The sequence below is a fragment of the Vicugna pacos genome, chromosome 15, assembly GCF_048564905.1.
Source record: "Vicugna pacos chromosome 15, VicPac4, whole genome shotgun sequence".
Classification (NCBI taxonomy): Eukaryota; Metazoa; Chordata; class Mammalia; order Artiodactyla; family Camelidae; genus Vicugna; species Vicugna pacos.
The window spans coordinates 30491411-30518193 of NC_133001.1; the positions used below are offsets into that span (position 1 = coordinate 30491411).

General features: G+C 35.0%; 1 protein-coding gene across 2 annotated transcripts in view; it reads left to right on the forward strand.

The window, feature by feature from the left end:
• The window catches only part of THADA (THADA armadillo repeat containing), a 285411-nt gene that overhangs the window by 46835 nt on the left and 211793 nt on the right, over nt 1-26783 (forward strand). For both annotated transcript variants that reach the window (XM_072937807.1, XM_072937808.1), the window contains exons 23-25: nt 13491-13623; nt 16325-16438; nt 21331-21453. In XM_072937807.1, coding sequence (XP_072793908.1) covers nt 13491-13623; nt 16325-16438; nt 21331-21453 — 370 coding nt within the window. The remainder of the gene's footprint in view (nt 1-13490; nt 13624-16324; nt 16439-21330; nt 21454-26783) is intronic.

Below are 26783 nucleotides of genomic sequence, written 5' to 3' on the forward strand. Positions count from 1 at the left end.
CTTAGTTGGCTTCAGAACTCTTGGAAAAAGTTGTTTTCTTAGGTTTCATTGTATGATTTACTGCAGATGATGGAGCAAAATGTCCAAACTGGGTCTCTCTCATTGAAAGGTGATTTGACACAAACTCAAAAGATTTTGCTAAAAATAGCTTTCAGTTACCATTTATTTTCACTGAATGAAATGACTGTTTTGTCTGTTTGAAAATTACTTGACACGTGGACTAAAATAAGCCCTCTAATTTTTTGGATTTGTGTATATTACAGACAGAGAAACACTTAAGGATTTTGTTTTTCTTCGTAATTTTATCTCATAGAAAAAACTGAAAGAACAGTAAATAGACCAGAAAGTATAAAAGACTTTTCCCCCTTACTTGGAAAAATACTTAGGTAGAGTTCATATATTTACACAAATGTATTTTTTTTGACATTATAGGTGCCGATAATTTCATTCATTCATATAATAGATTTCCTCCAAAGAGCTTGTGAGGAAACCTTAAATTACTTAATGACTAAGTGTTCATGGCAAGTGTTCTCTAAATAAAAGGTAGTATTTTCCAGGAAAACATTTCCATTGCCTGGAAACTTTTTGAAATGAAGCAGAGTTCTGCCAGCTTTGTAGCCTCAGCAAACATTTTATTTTGGGCTGTTAAGACATCTACTCCTTGAATATTTTTAAAACATTTTTTTCACACTCCTGGTAAAAACATTTATAAAACATTTTGGCAGTTATGGCCTGCACAGAATATCTTTAAATGGTACATAAAAAAATGTCCCTGACATTAAACTGCTGATCCTGAAAATATTTTGCTATCTTTTCAACTTTCTTTTCAGTGTAGACATGACTTAAGAATATTTTTTTTCTCACAACACAACACAACACAACACACTTCACTCCCTTCAAATCAATTAGCAAATATGTATATTGAACACTAGCTGTGTGCTTAGTACTTAGTGCTTGGTTTGGAGGATACAATACTTCTTTATGAGACAGTGTTCCTGTTCTCAAAGAACTTATGGTTTAGTTGGGGAAATAAGCAGGGATGAAGTTCAAAATATTTAACAAATGGTATGTCATGGGTACTCATCAGTCACAACAGACACTGGCTGTAAGCACCCAACATCTTGGCCTGTATGGATGTGTGTTAGCTGAATATAACTGTCAAAATTTGGGTAAAATTTACAAATTCTATAGGAATAGCAGAGAGAGAAAGCCACAAGGGTAGGCTGGTAGGGCTTAATGGAGGAGGTGGAATTTGGACTAGAGCGTGAGTAAGTTTTCAGTTGGTAGGAGGAGACTTTGTGAACAAATATTCAGAGGCTAGAGTCAGCATGGCATATTGTTAGGTGAGGAATTAAGTCAGTCTGAGTGGAGTGATGGTGGTGATGGCGGTAGAGTTAGGAGGCAATGCCAAGTAATTGTATAGATGGAGGCCAAATTATGGATACCTAGAAAGTAGATTTGTTGTAGTAGGGACAGAGAGAGCCATTGAAGATTTCTGATCTGAAATAGATCACAGGAGGCATGTGGAAGAGAGAAATAGCGATTATGACACAGTCTTAGTACTGCTTATATCCATTCTATTTACTGGCAACAAGATTGTACAAAAGTTAATCTCCTTAGCCTCTGATTTCTTCATCTATAAAATAAGATAAAGACTATTTGCCCTAATTGCCAAGTCTCTCTGGCTTTTGTTATGTGGATCAAGTAAAACAGATATTTACGAAGACCCTTTTGCATTATAAAACTTAATACAAATGTAAAACATTATGAGATTGACATTGGTTATGGTATTGGTGCATTAAAGTAGCTTTTCAGTTGGAAGTATTATGTTAGATAGATTGTAATGACAGACTGAAGTGAGGGGAGCCTAGCATCAGTTATAACAATCAGAGCTGAGGTGCTGAGAACTTGCTCTGCGACCGTGGCTCTGGGAATGGAGGGAGGGAAGTGGCGTCTCAGTTAACATTCAGCCCCCCACAGAGTAAAAACTCTATGTGTGATATTTTGAATGCTTAGAAAGGAAGCTGTGGATTATTTCATTTCATGATTTTATGTGTCGAGAATTAAGACAGTGCATAGTTGGGTGATTCTTCTCCTTGGGGTATTTACTGAATTCAGCTAGTGGTGTTCAGCTGGTAGATGAACTGATTAGGGAGTTCATGACAACTTTACTCAAATTTGTGATACCTTCATGGGATGGCTAGAAGACAGGGCCTAGTTGGGACTACACGTGGCCTCTCAGCATAGCAGTCTTAGGGTAGTTGAAATTCTTACATGGCAGCTGGCATCCTCCAGAGAGAGTATTCCAAGAGAACAGGCAGAAGCTGTGTGGTCTTTTCTGACCTAGCTTGGAAGTCTCATAGCATTGCTTCAGTTACATTCTTTTGGTTCTAAGTGAGCCTTAAGGCCAGTTGGATTCAAGATGAGAGGAATTAGACTTTACCATGGTGAAGTGGCAAGATCATGTTGTAGAAAGAAGTGTGGGCTGGGAGATACTGCACTGGCCATCTTTGAAGAATGTAATCTACCACATGAACCAAACTGAATGTGTCACCAGGGAGTCCACGACTGTCCCTGCAGATTAATTTCTGGTGACCAGAAAAATGTGATTGATGGTAACAAAGGCATGGAGACTGAAAGAGGTAATTAGTTGAATCAAGATGAATACATTTGTTTTGTATGTGTTGAGTGTAGATGATGGTGGCATATCCTGGCAGGAATATATGTCAGAACTTGGAGACAGGGGATTAGTTTGGGTGATATTACAGAAACATAGATGTAGATTTATGAACTGTCTTCATAAACATCATAGTTAGTAGGATTGCAGTCTTTAGGGAAGAGCTTAAAAGGAAAAAAGAAGAGAGGACCGTGGTCAGAGGCTTTTGAACAACTGTACTATGTGGTTGAAAGTACAGTTGAAGGCATTCCAAATAGATTAAGTGGGGAGACTAGGCAAGGCCCAGTGCCTGGTATCTCAGCCACTCTTAATATGCTTTAAAGATCTCCTTATGGCTGTCACTGTTGGCTTTTAACCAGCCTGTTATGAGTTCCCAACTGTTGCTTCCAAACCAAGTGGTTCTTCATCCCTTTGGAGACATTTCAGATCTGCTGAACAGAATGTTTCACAGAGAGCATCTTTACAGTGTGTGTGGCTTCCTTTTGTTTGGTTTTTATTTTTAAAAGAAAATGTGTTTCTTTTGGATCATTCTGAAAGCCTTTTATAAGCACTTAAGTTATGAAAAAGTTATTTAGGCAGACAGCATTTTTAAAGTTTGCAGAAAGAAATCTGGGCTTTCATGGAAATCCACTAAAATGGAGGCCAACTGCTGGCCACCTCTTGAACTACAGCTGTGTTAAGGAAGGAAGCACTTAAAGAGATTAATGGATAAATAACCGAAGAGTTAAACATGAGCCACATTTGTTTGAATTGGTTTTTCATAGGATTATTCAAAATGTCTTCACATGTAAACTGACTTCAGTATTAAACAATCATCTAAGAATAAATAAGAATGGCAGACACTGTTCTTTTTTTTCTGAGAATTTTTTGTAAGCCACACTTGAGTATGTGCACGCGTGCACGCACAGGCACAAGCTGTGTTAATTTTCTAGAATCTGATTTTCTTGTATGGTACTTTCTGTTTAGAGTTTGATGAAATATTCATGCACTCTTTAAAAAACACAATTATCTGCCTGTTCGTAATTACCTGCTTAAGCATTTGATTGGAGTGGTTAAGTGCATTAAAGTTACAACTCTAAATTTGAGTTTCTGATGAAATTCATATTTGCTTATTTTCTCTCTATGATCTTAGTATTTTAAGTTATTCTTTCAATGAAAATGAACATAATCCTAAACTAGAGTGCTAAACTGGGGAATCTACCATTCATTAATTCACCCATAAATTAGAAGCTTAACTCTAAGGGGATTAAATTGTTGTCTACAATTCTAAATCTAGAAGGTAGGTTCATGAGCACTTGCTATTGTCTTGCTCTTCAATTTATGGAATTGCTCTGCTTACTGAAATATAGCTTAACCTACAAATATTTGTTACACTAATTATAATCATTTTCACATTATTGGCCTAAAAAAGTGAACTACTGACATTTAGCTGTTTTTTGTCATAAAATGCTAGTGCTGACTCATGGATGTCAACAATTATGGTGGACAGAAGTAATTTAAATATGTACTTAAACTTTCATCAGTTAATTATAGCTACTACAATTCAAATTCAACAGAACACGTCTTATGAACAATTGAAATATAATGGTGAAAAAATAATTTCCCTCTACTTTACTGGAGAATGAAAGACCAGATCTCTTAAGAATATGCAATTGAGCAAGAAATAAATCTATAATGTAATGTATGAGATTTGGGGAAAAAGTCATTCAACTGTAAATAAAAAGTACATAATCTTGTCTAAGCCTTTAATTCCATCTTCTTTGGTAAATGTGTCTAAATATGACACTTTTTATTTCTGAATGTCCTATGAATTTTATTTGAAGTATTAATAGTTAAAGAATAACTAGTGATCATCCACTCTGGGAAGCCATATTAATACTTACAAAGAGAAAAAAAATCCTTTAACTTTCCCGTTTCTTTAGTGGATTACTTAAAGTCTAAATCTTTGTGTCTTTGGTTTGTGACCCCTGAATTTTTATTTTTAAGTCTACTCCATAGTTGAGTCAGATGTTACCTTCTTTCTGGAACTTTGAATACTCATTTTTTAAGTTCTCATAGTAATACTCAATAACAGAGGAATCTTGTTCTTAGTGAGTAAATTCTATCTCAGCTTTGTTGGCAAAGTTCCCAGAGTTTTTAATATTAATTTTTTTCTCCTTGATCTCAGAGAATGGTTATGTTAAATATTAAGAGAACCAACAATTTGGTACATCTTTCTAATCACTTCTTTTAATCCACCGTATCCTACCCTTCTCCCCATGGCGTTCTGATTGGTAATTCAGTTTAGTCTTGGTCATTCTTATTACGTATGCCTGCAGCCGAGGCTTCAGAACAGCCCCCTGATGTTTTAGCTGGCAGTAAACCTCAATGTTTGACAGTGGTGAGGGAGGTTAAGATGGCTTCTGTTGATATGTAGCTTTCTCACTGGATCTCATTTGGGCAAGTCATTTTTAAAGCTTAAAATTTCTCCATGCTTCAGGGCTGTGTTCCCTTTTTTAAATGTGTGTGCACATGCACAGAACCTTCCTGCACATCTGTCACTGTTTAGTTTAATTGAAATAATAAACATGAACCTTGAAATAATAAACACAATACTTGACCAAAGAATGAATGGAGTGGAAAATTTAGCTAATGAAATAATAAAGATTTGGAAAAATCTTTAAGGAAAAATAACCATACTGAAAGAGTTTGAGAAAAGGAAGGTAACATTTTCCAAGTAACTTAAGTAATATAATCAGAACTCAACAAAAAATAGCTCTGTGTTACCACAGTTAGGTAGATGCACGAAGCCATCGGAAAGCCATTCTGTAGTCAGGGAACCTGATTTATTGGTACAAAATAGTCTAATGACCAATTAGTTGGGTATACAGCGTATGTAATTTGATTTCGGTCTGGGTTTTTATGCTTATCTTAGAATACTTACCCACCACCAGTGAGATAGCTTTGTGGAGAGAAATTGGACTAATCTGTTTATAGAACAATAATTTGCTTCAGTGATCTCCTCAAGACAACACAAAGACCTAAAACACCAGCTATGGCTTGGCCTGTTCATTTCTGTTACTTTGGGTGACGACTCAGGCAGTAGCACTTAGCATAGAAAAAAGACAAACAAGACCAACCCCCCGCCCCTTTTCCTGTTAGGGGTTTTTTTGTTTTTGTTTTTGTTTTCTTTTCCTTTTAAACTTCTACTACTTCTTGACTATGATGAACAGGAAAATCAGAGTGGTCTGATTCCTCCAATACCCCGATCCTTAACCACCACATCCCTCAGAGTGTAGATGAAAGAATATTGAGATATGAATTAGAGCCTAGTACCACCGACCAGCTTTGTTGACGCTAGGAAAGCCATGTAACCCCTCTGGGCTGCTGTGTCCTCTTTGATAAAATAAGAGGATTCAGCTTTCTAAGGCTTTTTCAGTTCTGCGCATTCTACTCATTACGCAATGCTGCTTTCTAGTTTCTGACTGGGAAAGTCTGGGGATTTGGAGTATGAAAGACTGAAGGAAGTTTGATACATTTTTAGTAAATGTGCTTTAGAACTGCTAGACTGATTTCTTAGGAGTATTTTGTGATAATAACATTTAGTGAGGGTTGCTTATGAAGAGTTTGAAGCCCTTGTAAGAAAGTTGCAGTTTTTATGATGTAGTCAGAGTAAAGATGCGGTGTATTTTGTATTAATTTTTTTTGTATAAAACAAAAGAGCCTTCAGACAGAGAGGATGTCTTCTGTTTTAGTGGAGAGGCTCTTGCTAACAAAAGTGGGCGTGGAATCCCCATGGTTGTGGCTGGTGTCTGCCTGGAGCTGGCACAGTGAACCACGAACCCTGTTACTCGGGAACCTCCCCTTTTCCTTGCTGTCCCTGCGTTGTGTGATGAGGAATCAAAACAAACAGCTAAGAGTTGGTCACATTGTTCTTGGGAGCCTTGTGTGGTTCCGTTTTTACCTCTCAATCCCTTCATTATCATAAACACCAGCAGCTCTGGAATTTTGAAATCGCTTTCTTATAAAGTAATCTTTTTTTGCTGGGGAGTAGACAGAGGGTTCATTGAATAGTCAGAACTCTAGGTTAGGCTAATATTGTGTTTTTATAGGCACAGTGACTTCACTGTTGAGGAGCTTTAAAATTTCAGCCCTCCTTTTCTACACCTAGTTTTTCAATTATCTGCCTGACTGAAGGCACAGCTAATGGGCAGCAGCTGGCTCCAGCACTCGTTGGTCCTTATTTATTCATTCAACAAATGATTTCTTCAGCATCTACTGTGCCAGATGCCATGTTAGAAACACTGTTCAACCATTGAGAATACGATGTGGTAAGCCAGAGTTGCTGTGAACCTAGAGACAATTATTAGGATCTAAATTGAAAACATTTAACTCTGTAGAACTAAAAAAGGCATGTGAAGACCTGAACAAGGGACTGGGCTTGTGTGGGGCCATGATGAGGTATTTGGGGGACAGTCTCATCAGGAACTTCGGGTACTTGCATAATTTAGGGTCACTGCTTTTTCTGTTTGGAATATTAACCCAGATAATATCTCACTGAATTTCAAAGCATTTTTATAATTATTTTATTTTCATTCTTAGGCATTGAGAATCAAATGATTTGTCCATAGCTACACAACTAGTTGGTGACAGACCCAGCAATAGAATCCAGATAGTTTTTTTGAACTTCATTCTGCTTCAGAGATTAGCAGTTCAACAGAAGTACATTGATCACTTGCTGTATGTAAGAAATTATAATAGGTAGGCACTGTAGGAGGATGAAATATTAGTAAAACATGGTTCTTGTTCCTAGAGGAACTTCCAGCTTAGCATTTTAATCTTTGATATTAGAGAAATAAATTAGATAACTTATAAGGCAGAAATGGAAGACCAAGAAAAAAGTCTACTTTCTGAGCTGTCTGCCCCAAGTTATGGGAAGAATAATTAATGCATTAACAAATAAGCATGGTAAGAAGAAGAGCCTGATGCGAGGCAGGATAATACTTTAGACTTGTTGAATTTGAGTTGATGTTGATGCCTAGTGGGACAGCAGACAGTTGGAAATACAGGCCAAAGATTGGGAGAGGGAAGGGGTCAGAGTTAGAGATAGGATGCCCTGGGACTCCTCCAATTTTTTAGCATGGAAATCCAGCATTCTGGGAACCCCTCTGTCCTCGGCAGACAGGGACATTGGTCATTCTACTAGAGATATGTATTTGAGAAATACATATTTGAGAAAAATATTTGAGAGGAAATAGTTGTAGGCACAGGTCTGGTCTCCTGAGGAGCCTTAAGAGAGAAGGGAAATGCTTATAACCTGGTATTAAATACTATATTTCTGGAATTCAGAAACACTGGTCATTTGAAACATGGTTTCTAACCCATGTTCATAACTGTGTAAACCTTAGTTAAATACATACTTTACACAAACCTGAACCCTCTGTTGGGTTTTGAATGCTGTCCTTGGTTTTGTTTTTCAGTCTTGGAAAACAGTTATCTCTTGAGATAGTACTTAGGCTAACAAAGCTGACTTTGGCTACTTGGGGATTTCAGTAGAGAGTATCTTCATATCAATGCTATGACCTTGGTATGTGGAGACTCTGAATGTGTTTATACCTGTCTGAGGAAGTTAAGGAATTGGAACACCTGCCTCTAATGGTGGCTCTTATCATTGGAAAGCACTTTTGTTTATACTTTCTTTTCTAGTTACTATACCCTCTTTCTTTGTCAGCCTTGTGTTTTAGAATGGTACACTTCATGGAGTCGGTAAGTCATAAGTTGTTCGTATATTCCACAGATATTTATTGAGTTCCCTGTTGGATGCCAGGCCCTGTTCTGGGTGTGGGGAATAAAGAGGTGAATAGGACAGAGTGTGTCCTTGATAGGGAGTTTATATTTTAGAGCACATCTAGAAAATAATAACAAACTATCAGACAGCAATATATATTCTGATGTAATAAAGTTTGGTGGTAAGGAAAAAATCTCTCTTTCCTCCTACACTAAAGTGAGCTTGGATGACAAGAAGCAACAGCTTTTTGAGGGAAGAGCTTTCCAAGCAATGGGAGCAACTAATGTAAAAGCCTTTGGTGTATTTAAAGAACAGAATGGTATAAGATGAAGCTGAGCGGGGTGGTCCAAATATGTAGGGCTTGGTGAGCTAGGATAAGAAGTTTGGATGTGGTGCTCCCTGGAAATCGATGAGGGGTTGTTTGTTTTCTGAAAGGCTCCATTCAAATGGGTTAAAAAAAAAAAGGTATCTTGGGAATTGTACAAACATGAGTAAGTGTGGACCCTAGTAAGTAGCTTTAAGATGATCAACAAATAAAGTACATATGTGTGTATTATAGCATTGCATGGAAGAGAGGTGAAGGACTGGTTGGGACAAATGAGAAGCTACATCAGTATAAAATAAATGGAAAAAAAGTTTCGGTTCTCAGAAAGTGTGCTATATCTCTCATAGCTGCCTTTATCCTCCTCCTGACTCATTTTCTACTTGTTCTTGGAACCTTAGGTCAATTTGTTCAGTATCATCAGTAGATGATTTTAGACTAGTGCATGGAATATTTAAACTTATGAAAAGCAAACACCTTTTTTTTTTACATTGTGAATTTTTTTTTCTTTTAAACCTAAAATATATATTCTCTGAGTAGAAGGATATAGCCCTTCTTCCTACTCTAGTTTAAAATCAATAATCTGACCTGTTTTTTTATGTTATAGGCAGCCAAAAACTTTGCTTTGCAAAACTTTGAACTTGGGTGAGCGAGGAAAGTGGAATTCCTTGTAACAACATTAATATGTTAGAGGTTTGGAGGTGATTCTGAAATTATCAGCTTATCTTTCTTCTACTTTTCCTGAAAACTTCGTTTTTTTTTTTTTAAATGAAGAAAAGTACATGTTTTCCAGTTTCCTGTTTTCATCTGTACTCTGAGGGAATAATACTCTAGGTCTTTGTGATGTATATCAGACCATTACTAATCAGGGACAAATCCTGGTTTTGTTCCAAAAACAAACTGATTTTTCTTTTCATTATTAGAATTATCTAAATGATTAGCAAGTGAAAAGGAAAGTGATATAAGGAACCATAGTGAGGTAAAAGTTTATTAACAATCAGTAAATAAATAGGTTTGTTTTTATTGACATTTACTCTTCTGTACCCAATAACTTATTTACTTGAATACATTTTTATTTGAAGTTGCTCTTAAAGCTGACAAAATAAAAGTGTGTTTGTGGGAAAGGATTTACTTCCTTGTGCTAAAAATCCTTAGTGATAACAGCTTTGTAAGTTGTTATTTGGGAAATGAAGATATTGGTAGGGGCTTAACCTTTAGTTCAGTTACACATAATTAATTTCCTGGCAGTTGAGTCTTGATAATTTTCTGGGAATTTTGCTTCATATGTTGGCTTTAAATGTATTTCACATTTAAAATGTGAAATTATTTGCTTTGTGTTTGAAGGTGAAATAATTTCATTAGGCCAGCAATGAGTCATTCGGTTAATGTAAGGAAACAGTTTATTAACAGTAATAAATGTCCCCACTTGTCTAAGGGAGTTGGAGCACCTCCAGAATGAATAAGACACAGTTGACCTCAAGTCAGTCACAAGTAGGCTATCCACTGAGTGGATTTTCTGTAAGATATTTTAATTCTCGAGCTAACTTTCCATCCGTATCACCAGTTTGTTTCAAAACTGCTTTAGCCCCTACTCTGATGGTAGATATTCAGGGACTGAAATCAACCTAAAAAGTAATCTGACTGAAACATGGTTAGGAAGGCAGTCCTTAAAACAGTGTACTCTGGTAATGCATTCTAGATGCAGAAACATGCTTTCTGAATTATGTCTAATTTGGAATTTTTATTTGACTGCTCCTTTCCTAGGGCACAGCATTAGTGCCAAGTAACTTAATCTTTTTTTTTTTTTCTAAATGAATGAATGAAATCCACTGAAGCAAATAATAAGAGAGTGGATAATATCTCTATCATGAACCAGATCAAGCCAACTGTGTATCTGAGCATTTAGGGCAGGCACTTTGAAATAATGCCTTTAATTTATTAAACAAGGGCTGTGGTGTCAATCTACATTTTTGATTCTCCCCCTGTCACTTGTTAGCTATAAACCTTGAGCAAATTATTTAACTTCTCTCTCTCTCTGTCTCTCTGCTAGATTAAAATTAGTATGAAAGATTTGAATGTGTTGATAAGTATAGTGAACACTGTCATCAACAGTTGTATAGCTGGAGGAAAAGCATTCCAGACATAGAGAAGGTCAGGTACAAAAGTCTTGGGAGGCATGGACTTAGGGTATTTAATGAATAGCTCGTAAACCATTTGTGAGTGGAGTGAGTAAGTGAAGTAGTTGTAGGTAAGATTAGAGAGGTAATGAGGACTATTGTAAGACATAGTAAGGACTTTGGCTTTTATTCTGAGTAAAATGGGGGGTCATTGGCGAGTTTGTGAACAGAGGAATGTCATGATCTAGTCCTTCAAAATGATTACTTTGACTGCTATGTTGAGAACAGATTGCAATAGTAAAAGCAAAAAGACTAATTAGGAAGTTATTGTATTATTGTAACTTAAGAAAGGGACGGTGATGGTTTGGAGAGTGGTAGAGATAGTAAAACGTGATCTGAATCAATGCAATTTGAAGATAGAAAGACAGAAGATGATAACAGATTGAATATGGTATTTGAGAGGAAGGATGACTCTAAAATGTTTGGCCTAAGTTACGTTATTCATATACTAGAATGGGGAAGACTGTAGTACAGTAGCTTTATGGAGGAAGATCAGGAGTTTAGTTTGGGACATATTAAATGTGAGGCATAAGGTAGGCACCACACTGGGACTGCTCTGGATTTACTTTGTTGAAGTATGTCCTTTAGGATTTCTTTTTGTGTGGAACTCTGGGAGCCAGACTCCTCTTATGTCTCTGTCTTTATCTTATCTCTACTTTCGAATGTAGTTTAGCTGCATATAGAATTCTGGTTGACAGTTATTTTTCCTCAGTGCTTTAAAGATATTGCATCTCTTATTATTGCCAAAGAGAAACTTGTCTTTGGTATAATAGGTGTTCCTTTGTAGATATACTTTTTTCCCCCCATCTTGTGATAAAATTTTCTTTTAATCAAAATTTCACCATGATATGTCTAGGTATGAATTTATTTACATGAAGTAGGTACTTGGAAGATACTTTGAATCTGAGGCTTTGTGACTTTCTTCAGTTCTGGAAAATGTTTAGCTATCTCTTTGAGTATTTTTCTCCTAGTAATCATTCGATTCCTGCTTTTTGTAATTCCTGTTAGATGAAATTAGAGTCTCTCAAACTATCGTATGTATGTATGTGTATATGTATGTGTATATTACACACACATATATATATATAACGTGTATATTTTGTGTTTTTATCCTTCTGTGTACTATTTTGGGTACATTTTCCAGAAAACTGTCTTCTAAGTCAGTAATTCCCTAGAATTCATCTTATCTGTTATTTTTTTAAATTTTGAAAGTGTATTTTCATTACCAGTATTTCCAATATCTTTATTTTCATAGATGCCTATTCTTACTTCAGTACTGCCTGGTTTTCATAATTTCTTGTTCTTTTTTAAATAGAAATTATTCCTTCATTTAGCTCTTAAGTATTCTAAACAGTTATTTTAAGATTTTTGTCAGACTGCTCCAGAAAATTAAGCTTCATATGGAGTGAACTTCTGTTCTAATTATTGATTTTTTAAATTGTGTTTCTTAATATAAACCTTCTTTCTGTGTTTTGAATTCACAAATGTCATTGGCACATCCTAAAATGATTCCTTGGTGTCATATGGTATCTAGTACATATATAAATTTCCTCTGTTATTTGAAAATATCTTTTTTACAGTTTTTTTTTCCAAGTTAGAATCTAAACAAGGCTCAGACTTTGCATTTGGTTGTTATGCCTTTGAATCTCTTTGAACGTTGGTGTTCAGACTATTGATGGTTGGTTCTGGTGGCTGAGGGAGCTGAGTGGGAAGCAGCAGGAGGGAGGTAACGGATTACCTTTCTGCAGACTGTCTTCTTTAGTTTAAAAAAGAGAGAGTACTTTCCTTTGGACTTGATCTTTTTATTTTCATACTAATTTTAGTTGAATCCAGTTATGATCTTCCTAAAATGGTTTACCACTAAACACACTATTTCTTAGGATAATGTTACGTAATTTAGTAGGACATAAGTTGAAAAATTTTTTGAAAGTCAAATATTTTTAAGCACTCTAGAGTAGCAGTTAATATAATAGAGCAGAATCTCACTAACAGTAATGTCCAAATAATTTCAAAATGTTTATGACTCTTTCTAAATAACTTACTTTATTAATTCTCCACAGGCTCTGGATGAAAATTTTAGTTGTGATGAACCACACTTTGAGAGAGATAAAATGATTACTAAAATATACTTTAAAATGTGTTTTTTTAATATGTATAATCTCTATAAATGTGGAATATAAATTACAATAAACTGTAAGGTTATATTCTCCTTGTTGGAAATCTGGATTTCACAATACAGAACGTTAATGAGAGCTTGATTAACTTCCAGAACATTTTGAATGTGGTGCAGGCCTAGATATTAAAGCTTATTTACAGATGAGACACATGCTCTGTGTGATTTTGTAAGAAATGGAATCTGTAATAGCTTCAAATCTTAAGACCCATTATAAAGAAGAAAGGAGGTGAAAAGTAGAAAGTGTAGGAATCCAATGTCCAAATGTAGGAATATTTATTCTTTTCCAACAGTGTTAATGTATAGCAATAGTGTCTACCTTTACTTTTTGGTTCCTGATAATTCCAAGTGTTTGCTTTATGTATGCCTTTTAGATGCCCTAATGTGAGTCTGCAGAAGCTACCAGAACAGTGGTTATGGAATGTTTTAGAGGAAATTAAATGCAGTGATCCTTCATCTAAACTCTGTGCTACAAGACGCAGTGCTGGAATTCCTTTCTACATACAGGTATTTATGTACAGGATCATAGCTGGATTTTTTGTTTGTTTGTTTTGTTTGTTTTTGGTCTTTTGATAGTAGTGAATTCTAACCCCCGGACATGTGAGCATATTGCATAAGGGACATTTCTTTTCTATAGTGTATTTCACAAGTACTGTAGCATTTGTGGCTTTATTTTAATGTGTGGACAGTGCATTCCTGTAACAAATCTGTTCTTGGAAGAAACCCTCTAAGAGGTCAGTCTTGTCATATGAACAGAGGATGGTAGAGATTTCTGCCTGTGTGTGGTACATTCATTGCTCACTTCCAGGAAGTGCATATACTGCCTTTTTTTTTTTTAATTAGAAGAAATATTCTTCCTCTCCTTTCAAAGACCCTTTAGGCAACCAGTGTTAACAATTTCTTTTGAATCCTTCCAGAAAATATCCATGCATAAAATAATCCAATCCTAATAGCAGTGAACTTTTGTAAGTGGTTATTTCACATGCATTATCTCATTTAATCCTTCCTCAAGCCCTATTATCATCCACATATTGTGGATGAAGAAACTGAGACTTAGAAACGTTAGGTAAGTGACTTACCAAAGGCCACAGAGATAGTAAGAACAAAACTAAAACTTGAGCCCAGCACTCTACCTCCTGAACCCTTCTATGAGAGTGTGTGTGGGGTGTGTGTATATATGTGAATGCATTTTCTTTTTTAATGCAGATGAAAGCATGTTTCACATACTGTTTTGCTCCTTGCTTTTTTTCACTTAGCATTATACCTTAAAGATTGCTCCATATCAGCACACCCAAATATTACTATTTGATAGGAAAATATTTTATTTCCAGTGTCAAAATTAAAAGGCCATCACCTTTATGAATCCAAAGAATGCAGACCCAAGTCCTAACAATACCAAATCAGATCCAACCTGAAAGATCTTTGTTTAATACTCAGTAGGATAAAATCTAGGAATTGGGTGGTATAACAAAAGCAATGAAAATAAGTGAAATGAAGTCTGCTTTTTAATACTCCAGCATTTTCCCCTTCTTTTTCTTATTCCTTCCTCAAATTTCCAAAGTCATGATTTTTTTATGACAGTGAACACCAGTTGTAGAGGTTGATTCGATACAGAGATCACCCAGGTGGTTCGGCTGAGTGGATTCTGGGAATCTTCAGAAATCAGCTGCTCTCTGATCTGACCCATTCTGGATCAGTGTGGTTCATTCTCCTGCCTGTAATTTATTCTGACCCCGTGTGTTTTTGCCTCCCACATCTGTCTGAGGACAGATGTTAATGCAGTAGCAAGGTCTGGTTGCATGTTTGTGCCATGTGCTTCCACCCCTGGTTCCCAAGTAGTGCTAAATATCAGTACTAGTGACAAAGCGTCAGGATTGCACTTTCTTAACCTAGCGTTGGGCAGAATGTCATAACTACACACAGCTTTTGGGGGATAAAAGCTGTGGTTGCCAGAAGACACATCAGTAGTCAAATATAGCCTTTTATTTATTTTAGTTGAAAATTCTAAATTATTAGAAAAATCTCATCAGAGAGCCCCCATTTTTCTTTAGCATAGCTTAGTATAACATACCAATAAAGTTATATTCTTACTCTGGTGGAAAACTCTGCTTGGTGTTAGTTATAGAGAAAAACTGCCTACTGCTTAGTTTATGAGCTTACCTTTTGTATAGAGAGATATACAGTTTTTTAAATGGTCATTAAAAAAATAGTATATATGTTTTCTGAGCATAAATATGTTGTGAAATTTTTTTTAAACTGAACTGCTTTGCCTTTGTATCTTTATTTCCTCTTTTATGGATTATAAATGCTTAAGAAGAAGCTGAATAGCTTGAAACTTTCACTCTTGGGAGCCAGTAGCTACATGCATATGAAATATTCCATCTGCTCCCAGTCCTACACAACCACTAATCTATTTTCTGTCTCTGTTGATGTGTCCGTTCTGGACATTTCATGTAAATGGAATCATATAATACGTGGTCTTTGCATCTTCTTTCTTTCACTTAACATAATGTTTCAAGGCTCATCCGTGTTGTAACATGTACCAGTACTTCACTCCTTTTTATTGCCTCAAGTGGTTTGATACCCTATTTTTATGTTTGTTGAATATTGGCAAAACATTAGGCACAAAATAAATAAGCAGCTCTTGAAAATTCAAATACAGGACCTTCTTTGAAATTTATAGCATCTCCTTTTGTCCCATGGAGTTTCCAGTGCTACAGTTTGATAGTCCTCCAGATAGAATCTTGTTAAGAGTTAAATAACCGATTAATCTCTGGGGAGTTTTCAAATCCTTACAAGAAATTTAATCTAGAGGGTTTTTTTGTTTTTCAGGTAAAGAGAAGTTTCTTGTTGGATAAATTTGTTACTAAAACTGACTTGCTTATTGTATCTGAGACCTGCCACCTAATTATGGTCCTGGAAGAGTTGTCAGCAAGAGCCATTTTCAACCTCTTAGAATAATATAATGAACAAGCAAACTAGAGGTGACCTTAGAGATTCCATGATACCACCACCTAATTTTACAGATGAAAAATCTGAAGGGTGGAGAGGTTAAGCTGCTTGTCCAAGGCCACATGGCTTAATTAACTTGCTTAACACCACATGTTTTTATAGAGGGGATTTTGCATTTTGGAGTCAGTTCTGGGAAGTAGCGAACAGGTGTATATAAATTAATGGTCCTGATAATTTTTGCCTTGTTTTTCCATAGGCATTGTTGGCATCTGAACCTAAGAAAGGTAAAATGGATTTATTGAAAATAACAATGAAAGAGTTAATCTCTTTGGCTGGGCCTACAGATGACTCACAGAGCACAGTCCCCAAGGTAATAATGGAAATCTACAACCCTGCTAGGAAGTCAGTGGTTTTAAATCTTTGCTGTACTTTAAAAAAATATGTAATCTGCTCAAGATACCGAACTCTTGAAGATAAGACAAACATTGAAGGTTTTTTGGATGAGTTTTGCTTTGGTTTGGGTTTTGGGGCCACAAAATAAACCATTGCTTTAGTTGATATATATTGACCAAAGTGATCTATTTTTAAACTCTAGTGAAAACAGTCAATTTAGGCAAGATATTTTATAATATTACTATTGTATCTAAAAATGAATGTGCTGTCACTTTAAAATTTTATGTGTGCTGCTTTGAGTTGTTGTATATTTTATAATTCAGCAGTTCAATCTGTCCCTAAAATGGAGTGTCTGACTTCTGATATGTTCACATTTTGATTTTAGCTAATACTTTGTCCCTTTTAGTCACTGCTAACATTGGTTTAAGTATATATATGTGTGTGTCTATGAAGTTGGGTTAAGTATTCCACACAGCTCTACTCCATTCTATGGTAGTAAACACCTGTCAGATACTTCTTGTCTGGGCTTTCTCAGTAAATGCTTCATGGTAGGATGTTTCTACCCAACTGTGGGAGGCCCATGTTAGGTCAGAGGACAGATTGAGAGCTGAAGTTTACAATCAAGTACAATAAGTTTATATGGTTTTATTTCGGAGCCTGTGGGAGGTTTTAAAGGGAAGCCCATGGGCCAGAATGTGGACAAGTGGAAAAGGATAGGATTTGTTAACACATGTCAAATGGTAGCCTGTGACACTATGATGTGAAATTTCTTTAAAAATTTTAAATAAAAAGTTAGATTTGCAGATACTAACTACTATATATAAAATATATAACCAACAGGTTTATACTGTATAGCACAGGGAATTATATTCAATATCTTGTAGTAACCTATAATGAGAAAGAACATGAAGTCGAATATATATATGTACATGTATGACTGAGCTACTATGTTGTACATCAGAAATTGACACAACATTGGTAAACTCCAATTAAAAAAAAGTAAGTAAAAAAAAATTACTGATCACCTTTCAGATTTTATGATATTCCCCCCTCCAAAATGTGAAAAATGTAATTGGTTCCATTTTCTTAGACTATCACCTTAAAAAAATAGTATTTTTAATAAGAATATCTAAAAATAATGGAGTTTGGTTTTAAAGAGGGCTTTAAATTATTGCCTTACTTAGCTTCAAGATCATTAATTGCCACTAGTGATCATTTTTATTAAATTGGTAAAAATTTAAAATTTCATCTCTGACCAGCCTTCTAGGTGTTAGATGATATTTGCCTTCCTTCTCCCCCTCATGCTTTATTTATTTTTATAATGTATCTATGAAACATTTCAGCACATAAAAATGTCTGGTGAATAATCAACATCCATGAAACCGATTCCAAGTTTAAGTGAAACATTACAGATAAAATTGTGTACACTGTAGATTCCTCCACATCCTATTTCCCTTTCTTCCTCCTCAGCTATAATCACTAAACCAAATCATTTCATGCATTTTTTTCATTCTTTTAAGAGATTTTTTTACATGAATGGTGATATCTGCACATCGTTTTATAGTTTGGGGTTTTTTCAATCAACATTTTAAAAAATTAGTAAGCTCCAAGTTCATTTTCATTTCTGAGCAGTATTTCGTTGTATACAAATTTTTGCCTTTCTACTTGGTGTGAAATGGTATTTCCCATTTTTATTTTGCATTCTCTGATAACTGGCTAGCCTTAACATCTTTCCATGTATTTATTAGTCTTTTGGATAACTTCTGTGAATTGCCTGTTTAAAGACTTTGTCTACCTTTAATTTGGTTATTTGTCTTTGTTTTGCAGGAGTTGAGTTTTTTGTTGTTGTTTTAAAATTATTTTTCTTATATTTTTTCCTTTTTGGTTATTTGTATTACACATATCTTCCCCAGTCTGCCGCTTCTCTTCACTTTGCTTATTATTCTATTATTGCCTGGAAATTTTAAATTTTAACCAAATGGAATACATCAGCCTTTTCTTTTATGGTTTGTGCATTTGGATCAGGGTCAGAAAGATATTTTACATTTTCTTTTTAAAGTTTTAAAGTTTCACTTGTCACATTTCCGTCTTTATACCATCTCTAATCTATTTTTGTTTGTAAAAGAAAATAATTTAGTATTTTCCCTTGGATTAGCAATATACAATCATTTTTTATGTAATACATTCTTTCCCCTTCATTTATGACATCACTTCTCTCATGTACTGTTTCTGTCGATATGTGTGTCTGTTTCTGTGCTCTATTCTATCAGTCTGTTAGTCTATCCTTGGGCCAAAATCACTGTTTTAATTACTATATTTTTTCAATAAGTTTTGGTATCTCGTAGGGTGAATCTCCTTTTTCTGTTTTTCTTCAGAATTACCTTGGAAATATTTGTCCCATTGCTTTTCCATATAAATTTTAGAATCAGCTGGCTAAGCTCAACTGCAAAGCCTTTTTTGAATTTTGGTTGAAATTTAAATTTATTGATTTATTTGGGAAAAATTTTTTTTGGTATTGACTCTTCCAGTCCATGTCCGTGGCTTATTTCTCCATTTATTCAGATCTTCCTTAATATTTTTCATTATATTTAAGAATAATTTTCTGTGAAAGTCATATAGATCTTTTATGAAATGTTCAACAACCTATCTAAATTGCTGTATTACAATTAATGACTTGTCTGTAAATTCTTTGGATTTTCTTTATAGATAATCCTGTCTTTAGTAAATAATGCTAAATTTGCTTTACTTTTCAAATTCTTTAAAAAATTTTTTCTTATTCTGCTGGCTGGCACCTGTAGTACAGTTTTGTACAGAAATAGAGATAGTGAGCATCCTTTTGTTGTTTCTGATATTTGCTGTAAGTTTTAATCTATCTCTTATCTCATCAAATAAATCAAGTTTTATTGAATGCTTTCAAGCATTTTTGAGATAAATGTTTTCTTCTAGAATTTGCAAACATCATGAATTATATTGACTTTTTAGTATAATACCATCTTTCCCTACAGAGAATGAACTCTCAACTTTGAAATAATTTTTTTTACTCATTGCTAGATTCACTTAAACTTAAAAAAACCTTTTTTTCTCATATTTTCCCTGGATTAACATGTGGTTTTCCTTTTTCATGCTGTACCTGTCCCTATTTTTATGTGAAATTTGTATTGAATTATACATACAAATAATATGTGTGCCTCTATAAAGTTTCACAAAGTAAACATACTTCTATAACCAGCAAGAAACAGAACATTTTAACACCTGAAAGCCCCCTTCATACTGCCTTCTAATCAGTACTTTTTACCAGTGTAACCACTAGCTAAATTTTAATTCCTTAGTTTTACCTGTCTTTTTTTCTAATTTCATGTAAATGTAATCATACGTTATATATCCTTTTGATATGGTTTCTTTTGACCAACATTATGTTTATGATAGCCATCCATATTGTGAGTTACTCATTTTCATTGCTTTGTAATAGTATACAGTTTATTTACCATTCTTCTGTTTATGAACATTTGGGTAGTTTAAAATCTGAGGTTATTGAGGATAGTACTTTTAAGAACACTCTTGTACATGCCTGATGGTGAGCACATATATACGTTTCTTTTGAGTAGATACTTGGGAGTGATTATTGGGTATGTGTATGTTGAGCTTTGATAGATACTATTGTTTCTCAAAGTAGTTGTCTCTACCTTATTTTGAAAGCCAGGCTGTACTAGACTGATAAAATAAATTTGGGAGTCTTCTCTAAACAGTTTAATACAGATTTGGATTATTTATTCTTTGAATATTTGGTAGAATTCATCTGTAAGCTCACGTTGGTCTTTTGTGTGTGTGTGTGTGTGTGTGTGTTATTATTTTGTTGGGTTTGGCTTTTTTTGTTTTCTTTTTGGTCTGTTTTTTAACTGTTGATTTTCTTTATATGATGTAGTGTCTGTCTTGCTTCTCCATTTCTCCCTGAATTTGTTTTGGTTAGTTCTGTTTTCTAGGAGATTATTCATTTTGTCTTAATTTTTCTAATTAATTGGAATAGTAATATTTTTGCTTTATTCTCTGATGCACATGTAGTCATGTCCACTTTGGTATTCATACTATTGCTTATTTTCTTCATTCTCTTCTTGGTTAATCTTGTCAGAGTCTTGTTTCTATTTCAAAGAATCACCTTTTGGTTTTGTTAATACTCTTAGTTATATCATTGCTATTTTCAAATTTTCTGCTCTTTTTAATTTTCTTTCTTTATTCTGAGTTCTTTTTTTTTTTTGTCATCTTAATTGGACATTTTTTCCAATTCACTTTTTTTAGTAGAAACATTTAAGGTGTACTTTTCTTTTACGTTCTACTTAAAGTGCATGGCACAAGTGTTGAATTGTAGCATCTTTGTTCAGCTCTAAATATTAAATGTTTTTCTTTGACCAGTGTTTTAAAATGTATCAGTTTTAAAGGTATATAAAGAAATTGATTTCTAACTTAATTCTACTATGATCAGAGCATAATCTGTAAGATATTAGTTATTTGGTATTTGTTGAGGCTTTATTTGTGGCTACGTGTGAGGTCATTTTTAAAAAAATAAATGTTTCATGTGTGCTTGAAAAGAATGTACTGTCTCTATTTTTTAGGTACAGATTCTACATATGTCCATTGGATCAAGCTTTTTTTATTGCATTGTTCAAATCTTGCTAACTTTAAAAAATTTGATTTATCAGTTATTAGTTATTAGATTTTATTTAAATCTGCTATTTCATTTGTGAATTATCCATTTATTCTTGTAATTTATTAATTTTTGTTTGTTTGTTTTGAGGCTATGCTACTAGATACGTACAGATTTAGAAGTCTTCAATAGTTTTGAGCCTACAACTAATTTTGAACTTTTTATTCTAGGTTCACGCTTTAAATATCCTTAGAGCCTTGTTCAGAGATACACGTCTGGGAGAAATTATTATCCCTTATGTTGCTGATGGAGCTAAGGCTGCAATTCTGGGCTTTACATCCCCAGTCTGGGCAGTAAGTGCTTTTTCATTGACTTAATTATACCTCTGAGTAGATGTTAATAAACTAACCTTTCAGTGGATGATAAAAAATATCTATTCCATTTTATCAAGGAGTTTCTCTAAGGAATAGCTCAGGCTACATTTTTACCCTTGGCATTTTATGGTTACATTCTGTTTCCTTTGTTGGTTTATTAGCCATGACTCCTTGTTTTCTTATTTTAGTGATTGCTTTAGAGTTTCTGATATACATCTTTACCATCACAGTCTACCCTCAAGTGATATTTTACCACTTCACTTAAAGTCTAAGAACCTAATAATATATACTTCCATTTCTCTCCTCCCAATCTTTGTGCTTTTATTATACATTCTACTTTTATGTATGTAATAAACCCACACTATATTGTCAATATTTTTGTTTAAGCTGTCAATTATTACTTTTAAAAAGTTGACCATATTAACCATTTTTAGGTATACCATTCAGTGGCAGTGTAACTCACAATGTTGTGCAGTCATCACCACTCTCCATTTCCAGAACTTTTTCATCTTCCCGGGCAGAAACTTTGTACCTGTTTAACAGTAACTTCTCATTATTTCCTCCCTTCAGCTTTTGTGTGAATTCTACTTTCTGTCTCTGTGAATTTGCTTATTCTAGGTACCACATATAGGTGGACTCATAACAGTATTTGTCTTTTTGTGTTTGGATTATTTCACTTAGCATAGCGTTTTCAAGATTTATCCATGTTGTAGCATATATCATAATTTCTTTTTTAAGGCTGAATGAAATTCTACTGTATGGCTATATGACATTTTGTTTGTTCGTTTATCTGTTGATGGATGTTCAGTTTGTTTCTTTTTGGCTATTGTGAATAATGCTGCAGTGAACATTGGCATGCAAGTGTCTGTTTGAGTTCCTGCTTACAGTTCCTTCGCGTATATCATTTAACTTTTTGAGGACCTGCCGAACTGTTTTCCACAGTGGCAGCACCGATTTTCACTCCCATCAGCAATGCACAAGAGTTCCATTTTCTTCACACCCTCACCAACACTAGTTAGTTTCTATCTTTTTTGATAAAAGCTATCCTAATAGGTCTGAAGTGGTATCTCTCTGTGGTTTTGATTTGCGTTTCCCTCACGATTAGTGACGTTAAGCTGGATGCAGAATGACTAAGTATTTGGATGTGTTTTTCTTTTGGATGTTGTGTATTCTGAGTTTCAGTGTGTTAAGCGAGTGCTGGAAATATACTCTATCAAAAGGTGAAAAAAATAGACACTCACAGAACATTAAAATGGGGGAAATTAAATACTGAGTCCCATTTTTTGAAATATGATCACTGTCCAAACTTTTCGATTCAAAACCCTAAGATAGTAGGCAATACCCAGTATAGTTGCTGGATTTAAGAAAATAAACTTTTACATGTTTTTAAAACATAATTCCTGGGAGAAACACCATGATTTTATTGTTTTCCTACATCATTGTGCCTTGTTGAATAAAGGAGACTAATCTGCGGTTTGTAGGTACTTGACTGTAGCTAAAAAAATCCCCAAGACAAAAAAAAAGACTGGCAAGGGAGAGAAGAAAAGAAGGAAGAAAAGAAGCTAGACCTCAAAATGTTACCTACAAAATGGAGAATTTACTAGCAAGGCAGGCTTTCCAATTAGTGAGTGGTATAAAGCATTTCATAACTGTCTGGTGAGCCTCCGATTGAGAGTCAGTATATTGCAATGTAGCCCAAGGCACAGACTCCCAAAGTAAAGAGGAATCCTCAAGGTTGCCAATGCTTGCCTGGAAAATTGTACATCTTCCTGTAAGAAAGATAAATGTCTGAAATTCTGTCTAGGAGCATTGCCTAACTTCTCCTGAGGACACAGTGTTTACCTTTTGCGTTTACAGGAAATGGAGCAATAGCAGTATACCGTCAGGAGAGGTGGGAATGTGGCTTGACCGTCAGGAAAAGTAGAGATCATAAAACTGATTGCCAGAAATATCAGTATTGTTTTCTTCAAGCCATTAATTCCTGATGAACAGAGAAACGTTCTCTGTGAAAGAGCTTTCAGAGAATGAAACCTGGCAACTTTTCCAACTTTTTAGCAAACTGAAACAGAAATGAATGGGTCATTTTTTAAAACAGTAACACATGTGCGCTGCAGAAATTTTGAAAATAAAAGCATAAAAAGAAAAGCAAAAGTTCCCTGTTAAAGCTACCATGCAGAAAGAATAATTTGGGGTATTCTTTCTTTCTCTTTTTTCTCTACGTGGGTTTCATATGTGTGAAGTACATGTATACACACATATCTACAAAAGACAAATATATTTAAGTGTTTGTGTATATATAGTTTTATTTGGGGGGAGTCTTCCCTTTTAACACAGGTTATAAGGAAGTCTTTTTGTTTCTATCCAGTTTGTTTGCTTTACTAGAAAGAAGAAACATCATAGCTGTCGTGATCCATACAGTGATTTTAAGATACTGATTATTACATTTCCTTCATTATAAAAAACCTAATGTAAGATATGCCCGAATTATAAACCAGCATACTTAATGAATGTGAAGAAGTCTTTGTTTTACAAAACAATTTACCACAGCATTCTCTACTGAAGTCATTTAAAGAGTGATTTTTCCTGAACACCTGTGAAATATGGTTTGATTTATAGAAATATGATTTGTACACATCTTCTCAGGACTATGTCTTGTGCCTAAAGGTACATCTGTATTTTTGACCTAATTGTTTTGTTTGATAAGTTAGGAAAAAACACAAGTAAAACAAACGTAATTTTAATTTTGCAGTAAAGGAACATATCCTAGGAAAATTCATGTATATATTTAGTTTTTACAGGTTTCTCAGTTTGTATTGAGACTATACAGATCTCTTGATCTTTGCCACCTATTAGGCATTTTTTTAAATCCAGGGGAAATGTATTGTTGTAAATACACTGGGCATTAGGCATAATACCTCTTGTGTGGCAGACGATATTAATTACTAGAAATACAAAGATAAATAAGACATAATCATAATAGTGGCTGTCTTACTGAAAATTTTTCATGTGCTTAGTATCCTTTTTACATTGACTATTTCAGTTAGTACTCAGAAGAACCCTGCTAGGTAGATTCTGTGATTATAACCCCGTTTTACAGATAGAGAAGACAAGGTTCAGAGAGGTGAAATAGCTTTGACTAAGGACACATCACCATTCTTTGTCTGACTCCAGATTCTGTGCTAATATTGCAGAAAGTTTTGGATATTATAGGCATACAGTAGAGGTGCATTTTACTTACATTTCTAGGGTTTTGACCCTATTCCTTCGAAGACAAAGGTAGAGGTATAGCCTAGGTGCTAAGGTTTTATTGAGTGGTACAAACCTGAAACAGCATGAATGAAGGAAAAATGTGAGGCAGGAAGGAGGAAAGACATTACCAAGTGGGCCTTAACCTTGCAGGAGAACAGAGCTGGTTGTTTGGTCATGTGGTGTATCTTCTAGCCAGGCCATGTGAAACTACCAACTCTGGAAACAGTCCCATCTTCTGTCTCTTATTGGTCAAAGTTCACCCTTTGGGACGTTATCACAACCCTTGGGCAGCTGCTGGACAAACCCAATCCCAGGCTCTGCGATGTAGCATCTCATCTGAGTCTGGAAATGGCTGGATGAGCTACAGCCTCTATGGGTGTGGCTGGGACAGACCTGGGGTTTGAAACTTGGTTCCCACCGCTCTTGAAAAACCCTGCACAGGAGGGTTTCACAGTAGGTGAATAATGGGATCTGACTGGCGTAGTTAAAAATGGAGACTCGATTGTAAGGTGGTGGGAGGGAAAGAGAAGACCAGCCAGGAAGCTGTTGTAGTAGTTCTGCCAAGAGATGATGGTGACTCAGAGTAGAGAAATATTAGTAAAGATGATGACACATGATAATCGTTGACATGTATTTTGGAAATGAAGCCAGTTTAGTTAAAAATTTAGGTAACAGAGTAATTTATAGGCACATATATATGAAAACTGAGAATTTTCTGGGCAGGTTTTGAAACTGAGACATTTCTGGGCATTCCCTTTTCTGTGTTCAGTAACCTGATCTTCTTTCCCTGCATTCTCATTGCAGGGCAGGTAACTCAACTTCCCAGCTTGCCCTGAGTGTGCCACTTTAGGGTACTTCTCAGACCCACACTGGGTTTTTATTTCTACCTGGTGCATCTTACTTTGCTTCCCTCAGGCCAACTCTGGTTCACAGTACCCAGTGGGTTTCAGAGGAGGAAAAAGAGCCTTTCAGATCTTCCCAGGAGTGCTGCCGTGTGCACTCTGTGCCTCTGTTGGTACCACTGTCTGCAGGTCCTCAGGTAGTTGTGAGGTTGCCACATGGGTGTCAGGCTGAAAGCTGTGCAACCCTGAAACCCAGCCATGCTCTACTTATTAGACTGTTTGCCTTGGCATGGAGCTTTATTCACTCACAGGTAGAGTGCTTTTTTTCTAATTCACGCATAGGTGGTGTGCGGGCTAGAAGCTCCATCTCTTCTCTTAGAAGTGTCTTGCTACTGTAGAAGAAAGTCACCATGAACTCCAGAACATGGCCTAATAATAAGCCTAGAAATTCCAGTATGATTTTCCTGGATTGCAAATGAGGGACTAGTGATCTAAAGTGTCTTTTTCAAGGTCCATGGCTAAGAAGTGATGGAAAGCAAATTAGATTTCAAATCTCATTTAATTTTTTTAGAAAATATTTCATACTACTATAAACTGGCACTGTGTACACTAGATAAAATGTTTTATGATATTATATGCAGATCCCATTCTCAAGGATGTGACTATTAAGAGTGAAGATGTATGGTATATAAATGACTGTACTACATAGTGATTGCACAGGGAAGGGTCTCCATTCATATTTGTAAATATTTGTCAAGGGAGCATTTATGTTACATAAGAAAAGGCATACATACATAAGAGAAATATATAATATACATATGCACACATATGCATACATAAATGTATACTCACCACGCACATACACACACTGAATAATCAAAGAATGAAATTAAGAAAACAATTACATTTAAAATAGCATCAAAAAGAATAAATATTTAGCAATAAATGTAACAAAACAAGTGCAAGATTTGTGCAATGAAACTGACAAACCGTTGTTAACAGAAATTAAAGAAGGCCTAAATAAATGGGAAGATATTCCATGTTCGTGGACTGGAAGATTTAATATTGTTAAGATGGCAATAATCCCCAAATTGAGCTACAGATTTCACTCCAATCTCTGTTAAAATCCCACTTGACTCTCTTGCAGAAATTGACAAGGTCATTCTAAAATTCAGAGAGAAATGCAAGAGACTCAGAATAGCCAAAACAATCTTGAAA